The sequence below is a fragment of the Rhinopithecus bieti genome, unplaced genomic scaffold (assembly GCF_001698545.2).
Source record: "Rhinopithecus bieti isolate Rb0 unplaced genomic scaffold, ASM169854v2 scaffold_29928, whole genome shotgun sequence".
NCBI lineage: Eukaryota > Metazoa > Chordata > Mammalia > Primates > Cercopithecidae > Rhinopithecus > Rhinopithecus bieti.
In genome coordinates this window covers 4061047-4085900 of record NW_016814053.1, presented here as the reverse complement: position 1 = coordinate 4085900, position 24854 = coordinate 4061047, and the positions used below count along the sequence as shown (strand labels likewise).

The 24854-nt window shown below is 36.4% G+C and overlaps 1 protein-coding gene across 1 annotated transcript in view; it reads left to right on the top strand.

Annotated features, from left to right (window-relative positions):
* Window positions 1-24854, top strand: part of TXNDC16 (thioredoxin domain containing 16) — a 118813-nt gene that overhangs the window by 79436 nt on the left and 14523 nt on the right. Inside the window, exons 17-20 of the mRNA XM_017849457.1 lie at window positions 10166-10250; window positions 11888-12026; window positions 24187-24347; window positions 24653-24723. Coding sequence (XP_017704946.1) covers window positions 10166-10250; window positions 11888-12026; window positions 24187-24347; window positions 24653-24723 — 456 coding nt within the window. The remainder of the gene's footprint in view (window positions 1-10165; window positions 10251-11887; window positions 12027-24186; window positions 24348-24652; window positions 24724-24854) is intronic.

Below are 24854 nucleotides of genomic sequence, written 5' to 3'. Positions count from 1 at the left end.
TAATAGTAATGTTTATCATTTTTTTCCTCCTCTATATGTGGTTTCACCATCACTATATTAAGTCCTTATCTATATATATATATCTGTAATATATATGTCTGTTTAATTGTTTTCTATTTTATTCACTTTACCTATTGATACTATAATCTGTTTTATAATGCACGTTGAATATATAATCAAGTCTCTGATTTGTCTTTTTAAATATTTTCTTGTTTTTTTTCTGTTGACTCTTCTAGGTGAACATTTAGTAATTTATACTTACTCTCTTAACTGATTTGGATATCTGCTGCCTGTTTTATGCTTCATTGTTGTTTCTTTAGTTTTTCTTTATTTTTTAAAATATGGTGTCTACTTCTTTTGCTTGTATTTTCTCCAGGACTAGAGAAAATGCTCACCAAAAACATATTTGAACCTATAAAGTTAAAGATCATTTCAATGATTTTGACTCCCTCTTGTGGAAGATTCTTTTAATTTCTTTTTTTTTTTTTAAGTCTTGCTTTTTTTTTTTTTTTTTTTTTGATACAGAGTCTTGTTCTCTCATCCAGGTTGGAGTGCAATGGCGTGATCTCAGCTCACTGCAACCTCTGCCTCCCAGGTTCATGCGATTCTCCTCTCTCAGCCTCCCCAGTTGCTGGGACTACAGGCATGTGCCACCATGCCTGGCTAATTTTTGTGTTTTTAGTAGAGATTGGGTTCTATGTTTTTTTTTATTTGTATGCCATGGTTTCATGTAATGGACTCACATTAGCTTTATTGCTGAGCAGTTTATTTATTTATTGCATCATACATAATAAAATGTTGGAAATCTTTTAAAGAAAATCCTTGCATTCACTTTTCCAACATTTTATTATGAACTTTTTCAAGCATACAGCAAATTTGGAAGAATTGTACAGTAAACACCCATATACTCACCACCTAGATTCCACTATTAACATTTAATATTTGCTTTAGTACCTACCTGTATATCTATTTATTAATTCATCTAATTTTTGATGCAATTCAAATTAATGTTTTTGCATTCAACTTTGATATGCTTATAACAATTATTTTTACTTTGATAGTTTTACATGGCAGCATATACTACAGTATTTTTAAAATATCACAACTTCTCTTTTCTGAGACCCTTACTCTTTATCTCTTGCTTCACAGGAATGTGTCTTTTAATACGTTTTTAAGGAAGGGTACACATAGAATATTTTTTCTGACCAATGGTATTTCTGGGAATGTTATTTGTTGCTTTTGCATCTAGGTGGACTCTTGAGTCGGTAACAAAACTCTCAATGTTTTCTTTTCTTTTCTTTTCTTTTCTTTTTTTTGAGACAGAGTCTTGCTCTGTCACCCAGGCTGGAGTGCAGTGGCGCAATCTTGGGTCACTGCAAACTCCGCCTCCCGGATTCATGCCATTCTCCTGCTTCAGCCTCCCGAGTAGCTGGGACTACAGGTGCCCGCAACCACACCTGACTGATTTTTTGTATTTTTAGTAGAGACGGGTTTCACCGTGTTAGCCAGGATGATTTCCATCTCCTGACCTCGTGATCCACCTGTCTCGGCCTCCCAAAGTGCTGGGATTGCAGGCATGAGCCACCACACCTGGCCAATGTTTTCTTCACTATACTAACTCTTACCAATGATCTAGGAAACTTCCCTCCTCCTTGTTTTTCTTTTCTTGAGATGGATTTCAAATTCTGAATGAAAGATTTTAAGAATATTTGTCTGAGAAGAGGACCCCACTGGTCTAGCATTATATTTGCACATAATAGATACTATTAATTACATATTAAATTTTGCTTTCTACAAATTTACATCTAGCAATTTTTTTTTCTACTTTGTTTTCAGAATTGTAAAAAGTAAAAGCCAAAGGAACTTACAAAAAATAAATAATAAGAATATTAATGTGTACCCTGTGGCTTATCATCTTTGAAGGCAAAATCCTAGAGAGCATATCTTTCTATTTTTTTTTTTTTTTTTTAGACAGAGTCTTGCTCTGTCACCCAGACTGGGGTGCAGTGGCATGATGTTGGCTCACTGCAACCTCCACCTCCCAGGTTCACACAGTTCTCATGCCTTAGCCTCCCCAAGTACTGAGACCACAGATGTGTGCCATGCAGCAGCATGCCCAGCTAATTTTTTGTCTTTTTAGTAGAGACAGGGTTTCACTATGTTGGACAGGCTGGTCTCAAACTCCTGACCTGTAGTGATCTGCCCACCTCAGCCTCCCAAAGTGCTGAGATTATAGGCATGAGCCACCGCACCTGGCTTTATAGAGATCATAACCTAATTAAAAAAACATTTTTATGAAAAATTGGGAAGTAAGTCTGTATTTTACCCCTCCACCTTCCTTCCCTTTTGAATGTTTTTGCTCCCACGATTGACATTGTCCTCTCTGTACCTCAGGGGCCTGCTTCCCTAACCTTCTCATTTATTATTCACGCTAGGCCTCCTTCCAAGAAGAATTTAAGTCTTCAGATAATAAAAAGCACAAATATGATAAAATCATTGAAAACAATGTAAAAACTCAGCAATAAAACAGTAGGGGGTAATTATGTAGAAAGTCTAGAAAACACTGTTGTTTGTCATAAAACTTAGCCCTAAGCAATCTGGTAGCAACCAGAAACAAAAAGATGAAAGTTTTGCCATCTATCATCATAGGTAATAAATTGCAACACACAAGTTAGGATGCTGATTAATCCACAGAGAAAACTTTTCCAAATTCAAATACTGAAAAGAATTTTTCATATTGTTTTTTACATTGGGAATCAACATAAGAAATGATGTGCTTCATCATATTTTTACACAAATGATGAAATGTACATATAATCATCTCACAATGTTTAATAACATATATTAATAGATGATTAAATATGTTTAAATAGCATAATGTTATTTAAAAGTAGTTCTGGTGTGCCAAAATGATGTAGTCTGGACATGATACTTCATTATTTGACTGGATTGATTGTTCCCAATATTGTCAGTTAGATATTCATTCCTTTTTATTTCTTTTAGTTTGTTTTTGTTTTTGTTTTTTTGCAAACATTGATTTTTTTTTGTTGTTGTGTTTTGTTTTGTTTGGGACGGGGTCTCGCTCTGTCGCCCAGGCTGGACAAGCTCCGCCTCCAGGTTCATGCCATTCTCCTGCCTCAGCCTCCCTAATAGCTGGGACTATGAGCGCCTGCCACCACGCCCAGCTGATTTTTTGTATTTTTAGTAGATACGAGGTTTTGCTGTGTTAGCCAGGATGGTCTCGATCTCCTGACCTCGTGATCCGCCCACCTTGGCCTCCCAAAGTGCTGGGATTATAGGCGTGAGCCATCGCACCCGGCCACATTGATGTGTTAGTAGCTGGACCATTAACATCTGTTGAAGAGAGACTAAATAATGATAAAAATCTTATGAATTTATTAACATTTCTATATAAATTTGTGTTTTGCTAATAAAAGCTAATGCTTGTTAAATTTAGCCTAAAGCTGCCTCTGTATATATTTTAAGTTCAGACGAAAGGTTTCTCCATAAGTAGTGAACTGTAACCTAACTAGATGTATAAACAGACTATAACCCACTCTTATACCACTCGCCAAGTTTTGGTCAATCAAGGTGGCCAACTGTTCAAATGAGACAAATGCCAAAGTGTAACCAATCCAGCTATTTCTGCACCTCACTTCCTCTTACTGTCTGTAAATCCTTTCTGACTCCATGTTAGCACCGGGGTTGCTGTGAACCTATTCTGGTTTCGGGGGGGCTACCCAACCGGCAAATGTTTCTTTGTTCAGTTAAACTCTATTAAATTTAGTCTGAAGTTTTTCTTTTAACAGATGGAGTCAGAAATAGGACCTGTAGTAGAGCTTCCAGCGACCCCCAGCAGCATCGAGTGACCAAGTGGTGTACCTGCTGGGCCCATTGTGTCCATTGCTCTCTCGCAGCCACTGGGGATCGTGGGTAAGTTCTCTTTCAGACTTTGAAGCTCCATGACTTTGTGTTCGGAGCTATCTGAGTTTGTTTGAGCAGATTTGTTTTTCATCTGAACTGGGTTTGGAAGTTGCTACAGAAATTGGACTGGGTCCAGGATCAAATTAGATCTGATAATTAATTGACTTAGATCTAGTTAAAGGCCTCAGATGTCCGAATCAGACAGAAACTGACAGTAAATGGCAATATTGTAGGTAGTATGAACTTTAGCTTTCAGAAATTTGCAGGGACTTTTGTGTTGTATCCCCTTTGTTTCTTTTTCTTGCACTCATAGGTAGGAAAAAAGTCAGTGACTAAGTTGATCAAGGAAATCTGAGAGCCAAAGCCAAGATTCAACATAAAAATGAGATCCTTCATTTCTGAAGAACTGAGTACTCCACTTTCTGGCCACAACTACCTACAAACACTTATAAAATGGCAAAATGTTACTAAAGGTAATTTAAAGATACAGTAGAACATTTCAAATGAAAATGCTACAGTTTAGAAGTACATTTAAAATGAGGACTCTCTAATTAGGCTTATTCAGGGATGCCTATTGGTGTGCAGAAGCTTCAGAAAATATTTCAGTATTTTTATTGCCTCTTTTAAAAGACTCTTTGTAACAGGTAGCCAGGGCCAGGCGAAGCGGCTCATGCCTATAATCCCAGCACTTTGGGAGGCTGAGGCAGACAGATCACTTGAGGTCAGGAGTTTTTAAGACCAAGCTGGGCAACATGGTGAAACCCGATCTCTACTAAAAATACAAAAATTAGCCAGGCATGGTGGCATGTGCCTGTAATTCCGGCTACTTGGGAGGCTGAGGCACAAGAATTGCTTCAACCTGGGAGACAGAGATTGCAGTGAGCCAAGATTGCACCACTGTACTCCAGCCTGGATGGTGGTGAGAGTCTGTCTAAAAAACAAAAAAAAAATCTGCCTGTAATTCCAGCTACTCAGGAAGCTGAGGTGGGAGGAATGTTTGAGGCTAAGAGTTCAAGACCAGCCTAGGCTACATAGGAAGACCGTGTCTCTAAAAAATATATGTATATAAACAAAAATATAAAAAACTTGCTGACTATCGGTTTAAAAAAAGAAAAGAGAAACCATTTAAAAGCCAGCAAATGAAATTTTTTTTATAAGAGCCATAAAATCTGCTTTTGTCTGTATGTCTCTGTGTCTATATGTGTTATATTTGTGTGATATTTGGTAAAGCTAGTTTTAAAGTTGTTAACAAAGTAAAATAAAAATGGCTTTAAGAGTGTAACTTAAATATAATTCAGACATTTTTGTCTGTGTCTACTGGTCAGACAGGTTTATGCTGTCTTTACATGTTTTAAGGTCATAAAACTACTAATTTTCTATGATATTTTTGGCACTTACTTGATTTGTCTGTGGGCTAAAGCTGGCTGTTGGGCTTCCCCAGAGCTTTGCACACATCTTATTATAAGCTGGTCTTTGGTTTTGAGCTTCAAGATTCTGGGGTCTGAACAGGTGGCCATGGTGAGGCCTGGAGGCATGTTGTCAATGCTTAGGTAACCCGCTGCGGGGCCCCTTGTTCCTGCTTGCTTGGCCCAGATTTGCCTCATGGCCATGCTGGGAGTGGTCAGATCCTCCAGACATCCTTTTCACAGCCCTGTCTTCTGTCCTGACATCTGGTGTGTAAATTTAGGACCCAAAAGAGCCCTGCCTTTTATAGGCATTGGGTGCCACATGGGTACTCAGGACAGCTGAGAAAGACATTTAGGAGGGTACCTGTGTCATTATTTATTTTCCAATAATCAAAAATCTTAAAGTCATGTTAAATAATAATAAAATGTCTGAGTCATTCCTAAATAAATTAAAATACTAAAACATTAATTATTAAATATGTTTGTTTATGTACTTTGACATCTTATTTTACATGATATAAAAAAGCTAAATATATTTAGATTTGTTAATAAAATTAAAATGTCTTTCTAAAATTATAAAATGGTTTTCATCTACAGATATTGATATAAAACAGTTCAAAATTAATTTCTAGGTTTTTGCTAGATTTTGGGTTACCAAGAGTCAAAATTATAGTTAATATAATTAAAACTATTAAATGTAAGAGAATTGTAAATGAAGAGTCTATTTAAAAAGCAAGATATATTTTTGGTGAGGAAAGTTATAAAGGCATAAAAATGTAAGAAAAAAATTTAGTTTAGAAGTTACTTAAAGATTGTTTCAAATTAAAAGAATAAAAAAGATATAAATTAAAAAATTAAATTAAATTGTGGAAAGTTAAAGAAAACTTCAAAATTTTTATGGAGATTACAGAGTTTATTTTTTAAAATCTTGTGCTTATTAAAAGCTGACTGCAAATGAGATTTGTTTATAAGTTTTTATTAAATCACTTTAGAATTGCATCATACACTAATACAAGAATAAAAATTAGTTTTCTCTTTTGCACATAAAAATGTTCATATAATAAGAGACATAAAACACTTTTATATCACCTTTTGAATAACTCTCAAAAACAGCCGGAGAAGAGCGAGACATATTCTATCTTTATTTAGTCCTTTAATGTTTTTAAAAACTGCAGCTCCTTTTTTTAATCAACAAATAAAGTCCCTTGTTTCTTTGCCCTTCTTTTAAAACTTTTATTATCACTTTGCGCTAAATAAGTGGATTTATTTTTACATGCGGACTGTTTTCCTGCATCTACTTTTGGATTTTTTTTTAAAAAAAAAAGTGGTTTAAACTTTTGACATATTTAATAGGCTTCCCCAAAATCAAGTTTAAAATTAAGTCTTTTTGACCTCAAACTGACTTTGAAACGTTACAGAGGGCGCCTGCAGCATCCAAAAGAGAGAGAATGAACAGGTTTATTTATTATGTAAAATTACGTGAAAACACTGTCAAAAAATAATGTTTAACCTTCTTTGAGTTTCATACGATTTTAAAATACTTTTTTTCTAGTTCTGTGAAAAATATCATTGGTAGTTTGATAGGAATAGCATTGAATCTGTAGATTGTTTTGGGCAGTATGGCCATTTTAATGATACTGTTTCTTCCCATTCATGAGCTTGGGATGTTTTTCTGTTTATTTGTGTTTTCTCTGATTTCTTTGAATAGCGTTTTATAATTCTCAGAGAACTAATTTTTGTATTGTTAGTAGAGCTGGGGTTTAGCCATGTTACCCAGGCTGGTCTCAAACTCCTGAGCTCACGTTATCCTCCCATCTCGGCCTCCCAAAGTGCTGAGGTTATAGGCGTGAGCCACTGCGCCCAGCCTGGATGTTCTTTTTTTCTTTCTTTTACCTGATTTCTCCAGCTAGGACTTCCAATACTGTGTTGGATGAGAGTGGTGAAAGAGGGCGTCCTTGTCTTGTGCCAGTTTTGAAGGGGATTGCTTCCAGCGTTTGCCCATTCAGTATGATGTTGACTGTGGGTTTGTCATTGATGGCTCTTATTGAGGTGTGTTTCTTCAGTGCCTAGTATTGTTGAGAGTTTTTAACATGAAGGGGTATTTCATTGAAGGCCTTCTCTGCATCTATTGAGATAATCATGTGATTTTTGTCTTTAGTTCTGTTTATGTGATAAATCACATTTATTGATTTGCATATGTTGAACTAACCTTGCATCCCAGGGATGAAGCCTACTTGATTGTGGTAGATTAGCTTTTTGATGTGCCACTGGATTTAGTTTGCATGTACTTTGTTGAGGACTTTCAGTGTTGATCAGGAATACTGGCCTGAAGTTTTCTTCTTTTGTTGTGTCTCTGCCAGGTTATGGTATCAGGATGATGCTGGCCTCATAGAATGAGCTGGGGAGGAGTCCCTCCTCCTTAATTTTTGGGGATAGTTTCAGTAGGAATGGTATCAGCTCTTTGTATGTCTGGTAGAATTTGGCTGTGAATCCATCAGGTCCTGGGCTTTTTTTGGTTGGTAGGCTATTTATTACTGATTCAATTTCAGAACTTGTTATTGGTCTGTTCAGGGAATCAATTTCTTCCTGGTTCAGTCTTGGTAGGGTGTATGTATCCAGGAGTTTATCCATCTCTTTTAGGTTTTCTAGTTTGTATAATATAGGGGTTAGGAGTGCTTTTAGTTACTGAGGTTTTCTTGCTTCTCAACTCTCCCTGCTGACAGAGCTAAAAAATAGATGTGTGTATATATGTGTGTCTATAAAAATAATTATTCAATAAGATGTGATAGAAAAAATATTGCTAAATAAATGTGTTTATTTTATGCAATTAAAATATATTTATAGTAGCTGAAAAGCTTTCAATGCATCTTTTTATTTAGATAATTGAGTACTTTCTTGTATTTGAGGTTGCCATGCATTTTGACATATATGCAGTTTTTAGCAAGGAGGAGAATATGCCTGGTTTTGAATGTTCAGAGGAAAATATGTATTCTAGTTTAGTGGAAATGAATATGCATCTGAGATCTACAGTCATATATTTTTCCATCCTGTGAGTCACTTAGGATTTACAAACACATGGATGTATGAAGAGACTTTTCAAGAGACATATTCATGAGTAGAGTCTTTTGTACGAGGAAATTATATGGAAATAATGGTGTACTTTTCTACTGCTACTTACCTAAAATGAAAAGAAGCTGAAACAGATTCTGTTATATCATTGCTTTAGATATAGTTTATCTATTGACTGGAATTTCACTCTGTTTTCTCTTAGAAATGAAAGTACAGACACACAGTCCTTTCTAGTTTATAATCTTATGAGTGTCTTCTACAGCTGTTGGGGGTCTAAAAAAAAAAAAAAAAAATATATAAATATATATTATATATATATATTAAATATATAATTTTTTTTTTTTTTTTTTTTTTTTTTTTTTGAGAAACGGAGTCTCCTTCTTGTCCCAACCCAGGGGCTCTGTCACCCAGGCTGGAGTGCAGTGGCACGATCTCGGCTCACTGCATTCTCCTTCTCCCAAATTCAAGCGATTCTCATGCCTCAGCCTCCTGAGTAGCTAGGACTACAGGCACATGCCACCATGCCCAGCTAATTTTTGTATTTTAGTAGAGACAGGGTTTCACCATGTTGGCCAGGCTGATCTCAAACTCCTGTCCTCAAGTGATCCACCCACCTTGCCTCCCAGAGTGCTGGGATTACAGGCGTGAGCTACCGCACCTGGCCTGTTTTCTCATTAAAGCTGTGATTGTAAATGAGTTCCCCGTGCTGTCTACTGAGCTACGCTAGTAAGTTTGCTTTCCTATAGACAGTATTGCTCAATCTTATGGAAAGTATGTACCCTTTTTAAAGCAAATAATCTTGTGGTTACCCGATGTTGACAATGTTGAATGCTTACATCATGAATGTAGTGCTGACTGCTGAGGTACAGATCTTTGGGTTCAGCATGCCTAGCCTAGTAGGTGCTGTGTGACTCATTCTTCCATCAGTATTTTTCTATTCGACTGCTATGAATCTTTCATGTATGAATTGAACTATCATTTGGCCTTCACTTGGCAAGAATTTGACCTATAAGTCCACCTCTGTGCTTTTCTCATTAGTCTACAATGATTTAATTCAGACTTGCTTCTTGGTTATAGGTTAGTCATTATTAACAAGATCCAGAGTATGCTATTATTTATGAAAATGTATTCAGAAATTTATAGAAATAGTTTGTATTTTGAATATGTACATTCTAACAAATGAGAAAAGACAATACAAATTAAAGTTCAAAACTAATGAAAACACATTAGAGAAAATGTAGGAATTGTTTTTTTAAAAGACACAGAATCCCTTGTAATTGCACAACCCTAACACAGACACTATTAGAGGGCTAGAATTTTCAGTCTTCTATTTTTTTATGCATATGGATACTTTTAGATTTTATGGTTTTAATCTGCATATCATTTTACATACCTACTTCTCTTTTCAGGCTACACATAAGACAGCTGTCTCCATTTACTCTGCCATAGGAGTAAATTAAAAAGCAAAAAGTATTTATTCAGTAACTATGATTAGAGTGCTATAAATCTTATGAATTGCATTTAAAGTACATTTGTTTTGGAAACCATGTTGCATTCTATCAATTGACATTTCTTTAGTAATCCCATGCCATAAAGAGAATACAGATTTATTTTGGAACCACTAAATTATATGTCTTCTGCACTTAAATATTTATATTTGTAATTAATTAATAATGGAATACTACCATCTATAAATCTCTTCGTCAGTTGAATAGCATACACAATTATAAAGGTTTCAGATTTCTGTCTTCTCTATGTATTTATAGCAAAAGAAGATTTTAGTGAAGCAGGAAACTACCTAAAAGGATATGTTATCACTGGAATTTATTCTGAAGAAGATGTTTTGCTACTGTAAGTTTATTGCTCTTTTAATTTTAGGGAAGAAGAAATTATGCAAAATAATGTTATCTAATAATTGCTTATATTTGCACAGCTGATGGAGGAAAATAAGATAGCAATCTAAAGAAAATTTTATTTCCTTCTAGGAAATAAAGTACTTGGGAAGTACCATAGATTCTTTAGATATTCTTTTACTGTAGACCAAAGCCCCCATGGGGCAATCTTGGATTCTTACTTCACCATCCTCCTCTAAAAATTTTCCTCTTTGGGTTCTGTTACCTACAGTGTGGTTCTTTGGAGTTATCATAGTTTGGGATAAATTTTACTTTTGAGCATCTGAGTTTTATTTACCCCTGGGTGGGTTAGTGGGTGTGTGTGGGTGTGTGTGTATGTGTGTGTATAAAAATCAGTGCTTTTTTAGCCTCTTAAATTACGTTATCTTTAGAAGATGGGACTTCTGTGGACTACCAAAATATTTTAGTTGCTATAGAATGAAGGACTGAACTGCAAATTTGGAGATTATTATTAATACACAACACATTCTCTATGGCCCATTTTCAGGTATAGGTGTACATACTAAGCCCCAGTAGTTGGTCTGTCTTAGCTTCTGACTGTAAATTCCTAATTGTGATATCTAAGCTTAAATCTTCCATCTTGAACACTGGTGACATACGCTCTTGGTGATCAGGCTTTTGTTCTATATGTGAAATCACTGATTTTCATAAAGTATATATTGAAGAAGGAAATGTGAGGACTGTCCATCTGACAATGGGTAATCACCCACAATCTTCTACTCTGCTGTCATTGTGCATTTAGCTGTGGTCCAAAGACCTAGACCAGTAGTTTTCAGTGTTTTGTTTATAACCAGCTGGTCGACTAAGAGGTTCCTTTAAGTGATCTGAAAACTGGCCTCTCAACTAATGCTTATGTTATTATAATGTCTATACTTTGTTCTGGCGTGAATTAAGTTATTATACATGACTACTTCACTAGTAATTTTACACAAAGCTTTCTTCCTATTTAGATAATTTTCATTTAGGTTTAGTTAGTGAAAGGGATTGTGGGAGGGTGGATTTGGGCTCTTGTTTCAGTGGAGAGAGTACAGACTATGTCAGGAACAGACTGTGTCAGGGACACCTCATTTGAAGTCTGTGTCTGCCATTTATCACTCTCTAAGTCCTATTTCCTCATCTGCAAAATGAGATCATAATGGCCACTTCAGTTCTGAAAGTTAAATAAAAACATAATTGAAATACCTAGTATAGTGCCTGGCAGATAGTAGGTTTCTCATAAATGCCCATTTTCTTACTCAGCAGTGTGGTGAGCAAGTCCAGAAAGGTTGAGAACCATTCACTGTGTTCCAAATCTGATTTATTTTCTTGTTGAGTAAGTTGTATAGAAAAAAATCTGACTGGATTACTGCCTTGTTGCTTTTTAAAAATCTAGTTTGTTATAGATTATTACCTGTTGCTTTCTTTTAATGTAGGTTGTCATAGAAGATAAGTTTGTTTGGAAATTGAGTTCATTTTTTTCCTTAGCAGTAGGACTTCCCATTTGCTGCCTCGCATTGTGATCTCCTAGCCTAGATTTTCATGTTTTTGGACATGCTAGATTTTGATCGTGAATTTTAATACTACCTTTCTCCATAGGTCAAACAAATATGCTGCAAGTCTTCCAGGCCTTCTGCTTGCCAGACACACAGAAGGCAAAATAGAGAGCATCCCACTAGCTAACACCCATGCAGAAGACATAGTTCAAATAGTAACAGATGCACTACTGGAAATGTTTGTGAGTATGTTTTATAATAAGGATGATACTTGAAATAAAATCTAGATCAAAGATAGTATATGTGAATACACATTTTTCCATTTTTTGCTGGTACAGGGCTTGGTGATTTGTGAGCTGAGGATTCACTGGATTGTTCTGTTTTATTGTTCAGTCATTATGCATACAGCATTTTGAGTCCATTGCTAAAAGTCTGCGTCTTGCTGTGACTAGTGTGGCTGAAGTTCAGTTCACGTGCTTAATCCAGGGTGACACGTGTTATAAAGCATGTGTATTCTGGAAGGTCAGCCTGCCCAGCTTCAAATCGTTGGTTGATTTCTTACTGAGTGTAGGTTAACTTCTCTGTTCTTCAGTTTTCGCATGCATAAAATGTAGCTCATAGTAGCATCTGCTGCAGACAGTTACTGTGAGGACTGAATGAGACATGATTTGACAGTGCTTTGTGTACAATGTTTAGCCCTTGGTAAGCATTCAACAAATGTTAATTACTATTCTTATTATTTACATGAGTTTTTTTGTTTTGTTTTTGAGATGGGTCTCACTCTGTTGCTGTGATCTCAGCTCTCGGCAACCTCCGCCTCCTGGGTTCAAGTAATTCTCCTGCCTTAGCCTCCTGAGTAGCTGGGATTACAGGCGCTCACTACTACACCTGGCTATTTTTTGTATGTGTGTTTTTAGTAGACACAAGGTTTCACCATGTTGGCCAGGTTGGTCTCGAACTCCTGACCTCAAGTGATCTGCCTGCCTCAGCCTCCCAAAGTACTGGGATTACGGGCATAAGCCACCATGCCCAGCCTGGTTTTTAAAAAAATTTTAATTTCTAATTTTTCTGGGTACATAGTAGATGAATATATTTATGGGTTACCTGAGCTTTTTTTTTTTTTTTTTTTAAAGACAGAGTTTCACTTCCATCACCCGGGCTGGAGTGCAATGGCATGATCTCGGCTCACTACAACCTCTGCCTTCCGGTGTCAAGTGATTCTCATGCCTCAGCTTCCCAAGTAGCCAGGACTACAGGCATGTGCCACCACACAGGATAATTTTGGAGTTTTTTTGTAGAGACAGGGTTTCACCATGTTGCCCAGGCTGGTCTGGAACTCCTGAGCTCAAGTGATCCTCCTGCCTTGGCCTCCCAAAGTGCTGAGATTACAGACATGAGCCACTGCACCTGGCCACATGACGTATTTTGATAGAAGCATGCAATGCATTGTAGTCGCATCAGGGTAAATAGGGTATCCATTACCTCAAGTGTTTACCCTTTGTGTTTCAAACAATCCAATTTACTCATTTAGTTATTTTTAAATGAACAATTATTTTTTTACTATATCACCCTGTCATACTGGCAAATACTAGGTCTTCTTTATTTTTTCAAATTAGTTTTTGTACCCATTAACCATCACCACTTCCACCCTCCCCACCATTTCCAGTTAAAAAGACTTTTATCCAAAAGGTATCTTTTATCACCCTCCTTTTACCCTTCCCCGCAAGTCCCCAATGTCCATTGTATCATTCTTATGCCTTTGCGTCCTCATAGCTTAGCTTACACTTATAAACATATGATGTTTGGTTTTCAATTCTTGAGTTGCTTTACTTAGAATAATGGTCTCCAGTTCTATCCAGGTTGGTTCGAATGCCATTATTTCATTCCTTTTTATGGCTAAGTAGTAGTCCACAGTGTGTGTGTATGTATACATATATATATATATGTATACACATTTTCTTATCCACTTGTTGATTCATGGGCATTTGGACTGGTTCTTTATTTTTGCAATCGCAAATTGTGCTGCTATAAACGTGTGTGTGCCAGTAGTGGGATTGCTCAATCAAATGGTAGATACACTTTTAGTTCTTTAAGGAATCTCCAGCTGTTTTCCATAGTGGTTGTACTAGTTTACATTCCCACCAGCAGTGTAAAAGTGTTCCCTTTCACCACATCCATGCCTATTATTTTTTTAAATTATGGCCATTCTTGCAGAAGTAAGGTGGAATTGCATTGTGGTTTTGATTTGCATTTCCCTGATAATTGGTATTAGTTCTTTAAATGTTTGGTAGAATTCAGCAGTGAAGCCATTGGGTCCCGAGCTTTTGCTTTTTTGTTTTGTTTTGTTTTTGTTTTGTTTTGCTGGAAGCCTTTGTATTATAGCTTCAATCTCCTTGTTTGTTATTGGTCCATTTAGATTTTGAATTTCTTCATGGTTCAATCTTGGTTGGTTGTATGTGTCTAAGAATTTGTCCATTTCTTCTAAATTTTCCAATTTATAGGCATATAGTTGCTCATAGTAGCTACTAATGACCTTTTGAATTTCTGCTGTATCAATTGTAATGTCTCCTTTTTCATCTTTGATTTTATTTGGGTCTTCTCTCTTTTTTCCTAGCTAGTCTGACTAAGGGTTTGTCAGTTTTGTTTAACTTTTCAGAAAACCAACTTGTTTCCTAGTTGTTTTGTATTGTTCTCTTCATTTCAATTTCATTTATATCTGCCCTGATCTTTACTATTTTTTTTCTTCTGCTAATTTTGGGTTTGGTTTGCTCTTGCTTTTTTAGTTCTTTAAGTGTATCATTGGATTGTTTCTTTGAAGTTTTTCTACTTTTTGATGTAGATGCTTTTGCTATAGACTTTCCTTTTAGTACTGCTTTCAGTGTATCCCATGGGTTTGGGTATGGTTTTTTCCAAGAAATTTTAAAATTTCTTTTTTAATTTCTTCATTGACCCCACTGGTCATTCAGGAGCATATTGTTTAATTTCCATGTGTTTGTATAGTTTCCAGAATTCCTCTTGTTATTGATTTCTAGTTTTATTCCATTGTGGCCAGAGAAGATGCTTGATATTATTTCAGGTTGTTTTTTTTTTTTTTTTTTTTTTTTTTTTTATTTTTTTTTTAATGATTTAAGACTTGTTTTGTGACTTAACCTAAAGTCTATCCTTGACAATGATCCATGTGCTCAGGAGAAGAATGTGTATCTGTAGCCATTGAATGAGATGTTCTATAAATTAGGCCCGTTTTGTCTGTAGTGCAGATTAAGTCTGATGTTTCTTTGCTGATTTCCTGTCAGGAAGATTTGTCCATTGCTGAAAGTGGGTTGTTGAAATCTTCAGCTGTTATTGTGTTGGAGTTTATCTCTATTTTTGGCCCTAATAATATTTGCTTTATATTCCTGGGTACTCCAGTGTTGGGTGCATATATATTTACAATTGTTATATCTTCTTGCTATATCGACCCCTTTATCATTAGTGACCTTATTTGTCTCTGCTTACAGTTTTTGTCTTGAAATCTATTTTGTCTGATATTAGTATAATGACTCCTGCTCTTTTTGGTTTCCATTGGCATGCATTATCTTTTTCCATCCTTTTATTTTCAGTCTTTGTGTATCATTATAGGTGAAGTGTGTTTCTTTTAGGCAGCTGATCATGGGCTCTTACTAAGCCATTCAGTGCCTTTTGATTGGAGAGTTTAGTCTGTTTATATTTAATGTTATTATTGATAAATAAGGACTTACTCCTGCCATTTTGTTATTTGTTCTTTGGTTGTTTTGTGGTCTTCCTTCCTTTCGTCTTTTTAGTGAAGGTGATTTTCTTTGGTGATATGACTTAATTTAAAAAAATTTTTTTTGTGTGTATTTATTTTGTTTTTTGTTTTGAAGTTACCGTGAAACTTGTAAATACTACCTTATAACTTGTTATTTTAAACTGATAACAACACTGTTTGCATAAACAAACAAGCAAAGGAAAACTAATAAAAACTCTACACTCTATCAAGTTAAATTTTAGTTTAACTTCATCTCCTGCTTTTTAACTTTCTATTGTTTCTATTTATATCTTATTGTACCATCTGTGTCTTGAAAAGTTGTTGTGGTTATTATTTTTGATTGGTTCATTGTTTAGTCTTTCTATTTAAGAGTAGTTTACACAGCACAGTTAAGCATTATATTCTGTGTTTTACTGCATACTTACCATTAGCAATGAGTTTTGTACTTTCAGATGAGTTTTTATTGCTCGTTAATGTCCTATTCTTCCTGATTGAAGCATTCTCTTTAGCATTTCTTGTAGGACAGGTCTGGTGTTGATGAAATTCCTCAGATTTTGTTTGTCTGGGAAAGTTTTTATTTCTCCTTCATGTTTGAAGGATATTTTCATCAGATATACCATTCTAGGGTAAAAGTTTTTTTTCCTTTAGCACTTTAAATATGTCATGTTACTGTCCTGTAAGGTTTCCACTGAAAAGTCTGCTGCTAGGTGTATTGGAGCTACATTGTGTGTTATATTTCTTTTCTCTTGTTTTCAGGATCCTTTTTTTAAATCCTTGACCTTTGGGAGTTTGATTATGCCTTGAGGTAATCTTCTTTGGGTTAAATCTGCATAGTGTTTTATAACCTTCTTGTGCTTGGATATTGATACTTTTCTCTAAGTTTGGGAAATTCTCTGTTAACTATCTTTTGAATACACTCTACCTCTATCTCTTTCTCTGTCTCCTCTTTAAGGCCAGTAACTCTTAGATTTGTCCTTTTGAGGCTATTTTCTAGATCCTGTAGGCCTGCTTCATTTTTTTTTTTCTGTTTTCTTTTGTTTCCTCTGACTGTTTATGAATAGCCTGTCTTCGAGCTCACTAATTCTTGCTTCTGCTTGATCATTTCTGCCCTTAAAGGACTCTGATGTATTCTTCAATATGTTAGTTGCATTTTTGAGCTCCAGAATTTCTGCTGGATTCTTTTTAATTATTTCTGTTTCTTAAAATTATCTGATAGAATTCTGAATTCCTTCCCTGTGTTATCTTGAATTTCTTTGAGTTTTCTCTAAACAGCTATTTTGATTTCTCTGTCTGAAGGGACACATAGCTCTGTTTCTCCAGGATTGGTCTCTGGTGTCTTATTTGGTTCATCTGGTGAGGTCATCTTTTCCAGGACACTGTTCATACTGTTGGATGTTTGTCTGTGTCTGGGCATTAAAGAGTTATGTATTTATTGTAGTCTTCCAAGTCTGGGCTCGTTTGTACCTGTCCTTGGGAAGGCTTTCTAGTGTGAAAGGACTTCAGTGTTGTGATTTAAACTGTATCTGCATTAGCGGCATCCCAAGCCCAGCAGTAGTGTGGTTCTTGCAGGTTTATAGAGGTACTGCTTTTTGATGGTCTTAGACAGGATCTGGAAGAATTCCCACAATTATCAGGCAGAGACTCTTGTTCTCTTCTCTTACTTTCTCCCAAACAAATGGAGTCCCTCTCTCTGTTCTGAGCCACCTGGGGCTGGGGGTGGAGTGATGCAAGCACCCTTGTGGGTCACCACCACTGGCACTGTGCTGTCAGATATGAAGCCAGCACAGTACTGGGTCTCTCCCAAGGCTTGCTGTAACCACTCCCTGGCTACTGCCTATGTTCATTCAAGGCCCTGGGGCTCTAAAATCAGAGGTGGCTAAGCCAGCTGGGCCTGTGTCCTTTCCTTTAGGATGGTGAGTTCCTCCAGGACCAGGGTGGGTCCAGAGTTGCTGTCTGGGAACTAGGGACTAAAATCAAAAACTTTAGAAATCTACCTGGTGTTCATTGTACTGTGGCTGAACTAGCACTAGAACCATGAGATGTAGTCCTTCCCACTCATCCATCCCATTTTGAAAGATAGAGGAGCCTCACCCCATGGCCACTGCTACCACAGGCCCACAGAGAGTACTGGCAGGCTACTGCTGATGTTTCCTTAAGGCCCAAGAGCTCTTTCGTCAGCTTGTGGTGAATTTTGTCTGGCCTGGGACTCATGCTTCAGGATAGTGGGCTTGCCTCTGGCCCAGGGAAAGTCCAGGAATGCCATCCAAGAGCCAAGGCCTAGAATTGTGGCCCCCAAAACCCACTTGGTGTTCTACCCTTCTGTGGCAGAGCTGGTACCTATGGTGCAAGACAAAGGCCCCTTTACTTTTCCCTCTACTTTTCTCAAGCAGAAGGAGTCTCACCCCATCACCACCACAGCTAAGAATGTGCTGAGTCTGCACAGTCTCAGAAGTCAGCAAGTCTCAGAATCTTACTCAAGTCCACAGTGTACTACCTGGACCCACAGTGTACTACTCTTTACTTGTCAGGTGATAAATGCTGCCAGGTCTAGACCTTTCCCATAGAGGCATCAGTTTCCCTTCTGGCCCAGGGTGTATCTAGAAATGTCATCCAAGAGCTAGGACCTGGAAAGGGGGTTTCACAGCTCTGACCAGGGCCCTGTCCTCCTGTGGCTGAGCTGGTATCCAATATGCAAGACAAAGTCTTCCCCAGTCTTTCCTTTCCTCTCCTTAAGCAGAAGGAAGGGGTCTCTTTTAGAGCTACAAGCTGTGTAGCCTGGGATTGGGGAGAGGTGGCGTCAGCACCCCCCAGCTGTCTTGGCTGATATCTCAGTAGGTCGTATGTGCTTATAGTCCTACTGGCTCTGAGCCCATTTCAGCCCTAGGACTCACCTAGGTGTTGCAGCCCTTGTTGCCTAGACTGCCTTTCAAGTTTATTTGGGCCCTAGCACACTCCAGCCTGAGGTGACAAGTCTTGCTGTTAATCAAGTTCTGACTTCTAGGATGGGCAATTCTGCTCTGGCTAGAGATGGTTTAAATACACCCACTGTGGGTGAGCATCCACTGACTTCAGTCTGGTTTTGCCTTCTGTTATAACAGGGCAGCACTGAGTTCAATGCAGAGTCTCATAATTGCTGCACTCTCCCTCTTCCAAACACACAGATTCTCTCTTCATGGAGTGTGGCCACTGCCAGGGGATGGGGGAAGGGTATCATTGATGATTCAAGACTGTTTTTTCTACCTCTTCAGTGCCTCTTTGAACGATATAAAGTTAAAACCAGGTATTGTGAGTACTCACCTGATTTTTGGTTCTTATGAAGGTGCTTTTTTGTGTAGATAGTTGTTAAATTGCTGTCATTGCAGGGGAAGAGGGGATGACTGGTAGAGTAGTCTGCCATCTTGCTTCACCCTCCTATTTGTACAGTTTTAGAACAAAATACAGTCCTATGAAAGTCTTTTTCATATGTTTTACCTGTACAGTCATGTATCACTTAACAGGGATATCTTCTGAGAATTGCATCGATAGGCGATGTTGTCATACGAACTTTATAGAGTGTACTTATACCTACATGGTATAGCCTACTACGTACCTATGCTGTAAGGTGTAGCATATTGCTCCTAGGCTACAAACCTGTACAGCATGTTACTGGACTGAATACTATAGGCAGTTGTAACAATGGTAAATATTTGTGTATCTAAACATAGAAAAGGTACAGTAAAAACATGGTATAATCTTATGGGACCACTGTCTTACATGTACTCCATTGTTGACTGAAACATCATGTGATGCATGACTATATAATAATGGATTCAAGGGCACTACAAATGTAACCTGTATTACCTGATTTTAGTTGTTTGCTTTCATATTTAAACATAGCTAGAATTTATATTTTCTACATTTCCAAAGTGACTCAAGGAGCACTTTTATCAGCTATAGATGCTAAATGAATATCCTGTTATGTTTTTTGTCTTGATGATCTAAAGGACATTGCATTTTGGGCTCAACTAAATGACTGCAGTCTTTATTAAGTCTTTTTGTGGTCTTGGTTTTGTCCTTTCTCTCCTTCTGTTAAAATTATAGGTTATAAGTAATCAAATCATTGAGTTGATATGTTCATGATGTATCTTTCTTAATCACTTATTAAAGTAACATTTATGTCATTAGTGACATGTTATTAAGTAATTCCTTTAGAATATACATAGCGTAGTATTTTGGAATTACTGTAAGCCTTTATTTGGCTTTTCAGGTAATACAGACAAGTATAAAGAAGAAAATTATAATCAGCCATAACTTTTCTACCCAAGTTTACATTAGGAAATACATTTCCCCAAACCTAAAATTCTGTATGTATCTATGTGCCCTTTTATATTAATGGTATTTCCATTGAGTACTATAGATACACATTTTAACGTCTGCATAATATTGTTTACTAATGTACCAAAATTTATTTAGCTAATTTCCTCTTGTTGGTTATTTAAGCTGTCTTTAGTTTTTGTTTTATTTATAATTTAGGGAACATCCTTTTAGGTAATCTTTGGGTGTATCTATGATTATGGATTTAGGTTAAATTTCTAGAATTTGAATTGGTTGTCCAAAGAGTAGGTCCACTTTTGAGGCTTCTGATAATTTTTGTATTGCCCTACAGAAGATTTGTATCATTTTACTCTTTTTATCTTGGCATCTCTAGTGGATAAAAATTCATCTCTAATTTTTTAAAGGTTATATTCGTTAAACCTTAGAAACGTAGGAGAAACTTAGTATCAAAATCTGTTTACAGTTACAGCAAATGTAATATGCACTGTGACAGTGTTTGTTTCCAATGTTTTTATTTGTGGTGTTCAACTTAATACTGAACAGCTATAATAAAGATTAAACAGGCTTTAGAGAGACTTTAGTGCCCTCATCTGGATGAGGAAAGAGAGTCGATGACCAGAGGGTGAAGATTTTTTTATTATGGTGTGAAGTTTTTATTTTAATAAACCTGATGACAAATTGGGCCAGATAAATAATGCTTAAATCCAAAATACATAATAACTAACTACGTAAGCATTGATATATTTAAGACTATTTCCTGTTAGGAAATAGCTGTAGTATTTTTCTCAGATAAACTGAGTTCCTTTTTTATGCTTTTATTATTGACAAGTTTAGAACACCAGGACCCACACAGTTATAGCCTGTTATATACTCAGAGAGCCAAAGGTCACCTTCCAAGTACCATATTTGATGACCTCTTAACTGTGTTTCCCCTTAGCCTCTCAGTAGCAGTCAAAACTGTTGTCTACACCATTCCTCCTTAAAATTCTCTTTTCTTCTGGCTTTTGTAATTCAGTCCTCTTTGATCCCTCTGATCATCCTCTGTCTCATTTATTCCCTAGAATTACATCTTCAACTCTTTTTTTTTCTTTTGCTGTGTTTTTTCTTTGGAAAATTTTATCCATACCCATAGCTTCTACCATCTCTACCAGCTGATGATTCCTAAATCCAAGTTTTTAATTTTAGAACTCAATTTCCTTCTAAACTCACACATCTCTTGGTCTTTCTCTTTTGACCAGACATAGGAAAGAGTAGGGTCCTTCCACTGGTCCTTCTTTTCACAAATTTATATTCTAGTTAGTCATCTTTTGAAAAACAGGCCTAACTGTTTCACCAATCTGATACAGAAATCTTCTCAGTATTCCCAGGAGCTAGAATACGTATCAAGGCATTACTCATCTGGTCTCACAGTCATATTTGCCTCTTGCATGCCTAACTCTGGCATCCTTCAATATCACTATTCCCAAATATTATGTACGCTTTAATAGCTCTCTTCCTATCCTCATGATGTTCCCTATGTCTGGAATCCCTGCTCAAGCACACACGAGACCTTCTTTATCCAGGGTCCAGCTCAAATATCAATTCCTAAAATCATCCATGATCTCCCCTACTGTATTAGTCAGGTTTCTCTAGAGGGACAGAACTAATAGGATAGCTATATATAAAAGGGAGTTTATTAAGTTTTAACTCATAAAATCACAAGGTCCTACAACAGGCCATCTGCAAGCTGAGGAGCAAGGAGAGGCAGTCCGAGTCCGAAAACTGAAGAACTTAGAGTTCGATGTTCAAGGACAGGAAGCATACAGCACAGGAGAAGATGTAGGCTGGGAGACTAGGCCAGTCTAGTCTTTTTACTTTTTGTTTTGTGTTTTTTCTATTTGTGCTGGCAGCTGATTAGATGGTGCCCACCCCGATTAGGGTGGGTCTGCCTTTTCAAGCCCACTGACTCAAATGTTAATCTTTGACAACACCCTCATAGATATACCCAGGGTCAATACTTTGCGTCCTTCAATCCAATCAAGTTGACACTCAGTATTAACCACCACACCTACCTTGTGATTTTAGCTTAATTTCAAACCAATATGTTTTCTTATTGGCATATATTAAATTTTTTATTATAGCAGTCTGTATACTTACCTCTCCCCTCTTCTAAAGTATGAACTCTTTGAAGGCAAGGAAAAGATCTTATTTCTTTATAGATTCAGCACCCAGCATAACATCTTGAACTTTATACTCAATAAATGTTTGAATTGAGCAGTGATAACTCGTCTCACCTAATATTTCTGCTTGTTCAATAAGAGATCTGTGAATATTTAGGAGAGGGATGTAACTCAAATAGAAGATTAAAGGATGAAAGCTAACACAAGAAGACAACATAGGGGGATTTGGAGAAAAAGTGATCTGAGATTTAAGCCATGAAAGAGGAAGGTGTAAGAAGGAGGTTTTGAGTGTGAAAGAGAAAGAATTAAAAGAAAAATGAGAATGGGCAAATGCAAGCGACTTTGAGAACTGAATAAGGAAAGTTATATGCCAGAATTTGGTACTTCAGGATGAACTAGGACTGTATGTAGAGGTGGTTGACACCATTGAAAACAAGCTCATCTGAATTTGTAGTGCGATCTAAAGAAAGGGGAAACTGGTGAGCAGAATGCCTGGATTCTAGCATCACTCCTTCCCCCTGTGTAGCTGTGGTGACTTAAGCAAGTTAGTCTCTGTGTCAGCTTCCCCATATGTCAGCTGGGGGTTATCTATCTGGTATGGGATGATGTATCTAGATCACAGGTGTATCCAGAGAATGAAATAATGAACATGAAACTAAAAATGGATAATAGTAGAAGGCTTTATTATTCTATGTCATTGCTATTTTTAGTCCTAAATGTATTAGCATTGTTGTTGCACTTTCCAATTGTTGTTACTAGCAGCTTAGACAAATTGTCTTCTACAAATACATTTAAAAATAGTTATTATCTTTTATTTTTTTTCTTTCAATTCCCTCATTTCACAGATTTAAAAACTGGGGTACAGAGTGATTTGCTCAAAGTTTTATTACTGTGACAATTGCCTGAATCTAGAACCTGGGATTCTGACTTGTAATCAAGTGACTGTTTAAGTCTACCCCATTACAGAAAGGTGTGAAAGAGAGAATAGAAAGAGAGAGAGGATAGACAGTCGTTACTGCTAATATTAATATAATAGAATTTTGGGCCCTTCCTTGAGTGGGAGGTGAGTGGAGACAGGAAGTATTTCTAAGATAAAAAGAGTGCAGTGGCCAAAAGAAAGCTTCCTCTTTGTCCTCTGAAGGTTCCATGAAAATAACGTTAAAAAAGCAGATTAATACGAAAAAAGACATACAGAATTTTATTTTAATGTGCATAGCATGGGCGAATTGCAGGAGAATGATTACCCCCCCATCTTGTTTTTATTCTTCTTCTTGTTGTTTTGTTTTTGAGACAGAGTCTCACCTGTTGCCCAGGCTGAAGTGCTGTGGAACAATCTCAGCTCACTGCAACCTCCATCTTCTGGGTTCAAGTGATTCTCCTGCCTCAGCCTCCAGAGTAGCTGGGATTACAGGCATGCCCCACCGTGCCCAGCTAATTTTTGTATTTTTAATAGAGATGGGGTTTTGCCGTGCTGGCGAGGCTGGTCTCGAACTCCTGACCTCAGGCGATCCGCCTGCCTCGGCCTCCCAAAATGCTGGGATTACAGGCATGAGCCATCGCTCCCAGCTGCCTATCTTTTAATTAATAATAAAAATGATAGAAGGATTAGATTTCTAATTTCGTATTAAATTCTTTCAGTTATTTTAAACTCAAAAGAAACGAGATTGGTATTTGGATTTGTTTTAGCGTATTTTTGGTTATTTTATGAGTTTAACCATAATATTGGAAAAGTAAAATTCTATCTATTTTATTTATTAAGTAATGATAGATGTTAAAATATTTTTTCAGCTTACAGTTTTCTCCAAAATTTTATGTTAGAGGAAAATATAACAATTGTGATGTGTATATTGGTTAATCTGGTCCAAACTTTAGCATAATAAATTATTAGAAGCGTTACATCTTGTAAAACAGGGGACTCCCTTAAATTAATTTATTCTCAAATTCTGTAAGTAGTTTTATTTTTAAAATAACTCAGATGAGGTGGGATTGAATGAGAAGATTGAGATTCATAGTTATTAATATAGTAAAATCTCTACTTAAGTGAAAATATATTTGAATTACATTTTACAAACTAAAATTGACTGGGCGATTTGAATGTTTTCTATTGTATGCATTATCATCCCCCATGAATTTTTTGTTGTTGTTATTCCTTTTCTTTGACAGCCAGAAATCACTGTGGAAAATCTTCCCAGTTATTTCAGACTTCAGAAACCATTATTGATTTTGTTCAGTGATAGCAGCATAAATCCTCAATATAAAAAAGCAATATTGACACTGGTAAAGCAGAAATACTTGGATTCACTTACCCCTTGCTGGTTAAATCTGTAAGTATGTTTTTATTTTTTAATATGTAAGAGGTAAAGAAAGTTTAATAATTATTACATTTTCGTTAGGAAACGAAACTCTAACTCTTTGGAGTTAATTTTATGGAACCAAATATGTTACCATGATATTTTAGTAACTAAACTCCCCAAACAGGGTCCAAAGATTACCTTATTTTAGATTGAATTTTATTCTACAGTAAATTTTAAAAGCAATAATTGTTCTGATTTTAAAAGGAATTGATGCCCATTGAGAAAATTTGGCAAATACGGAATGTAAACATTGTGATTTTGACCTTTTCCTTCAGTTCCTTTTTCTGTACTTCTATATTTTTAAAGTTTAGACAGATTTCAGTGCATTCATCAGCAATATTTCCTAGTATGTTTTCTAGATGTTATGGATTGTGTTACATTTAATGTCTGAACAAAATTCACAAATAATATACTGTTTCTTGTTCAGATTCATCAGATGAAAGACGTATTTTATTCTTTTTTTTTTTTTTTTTTTTT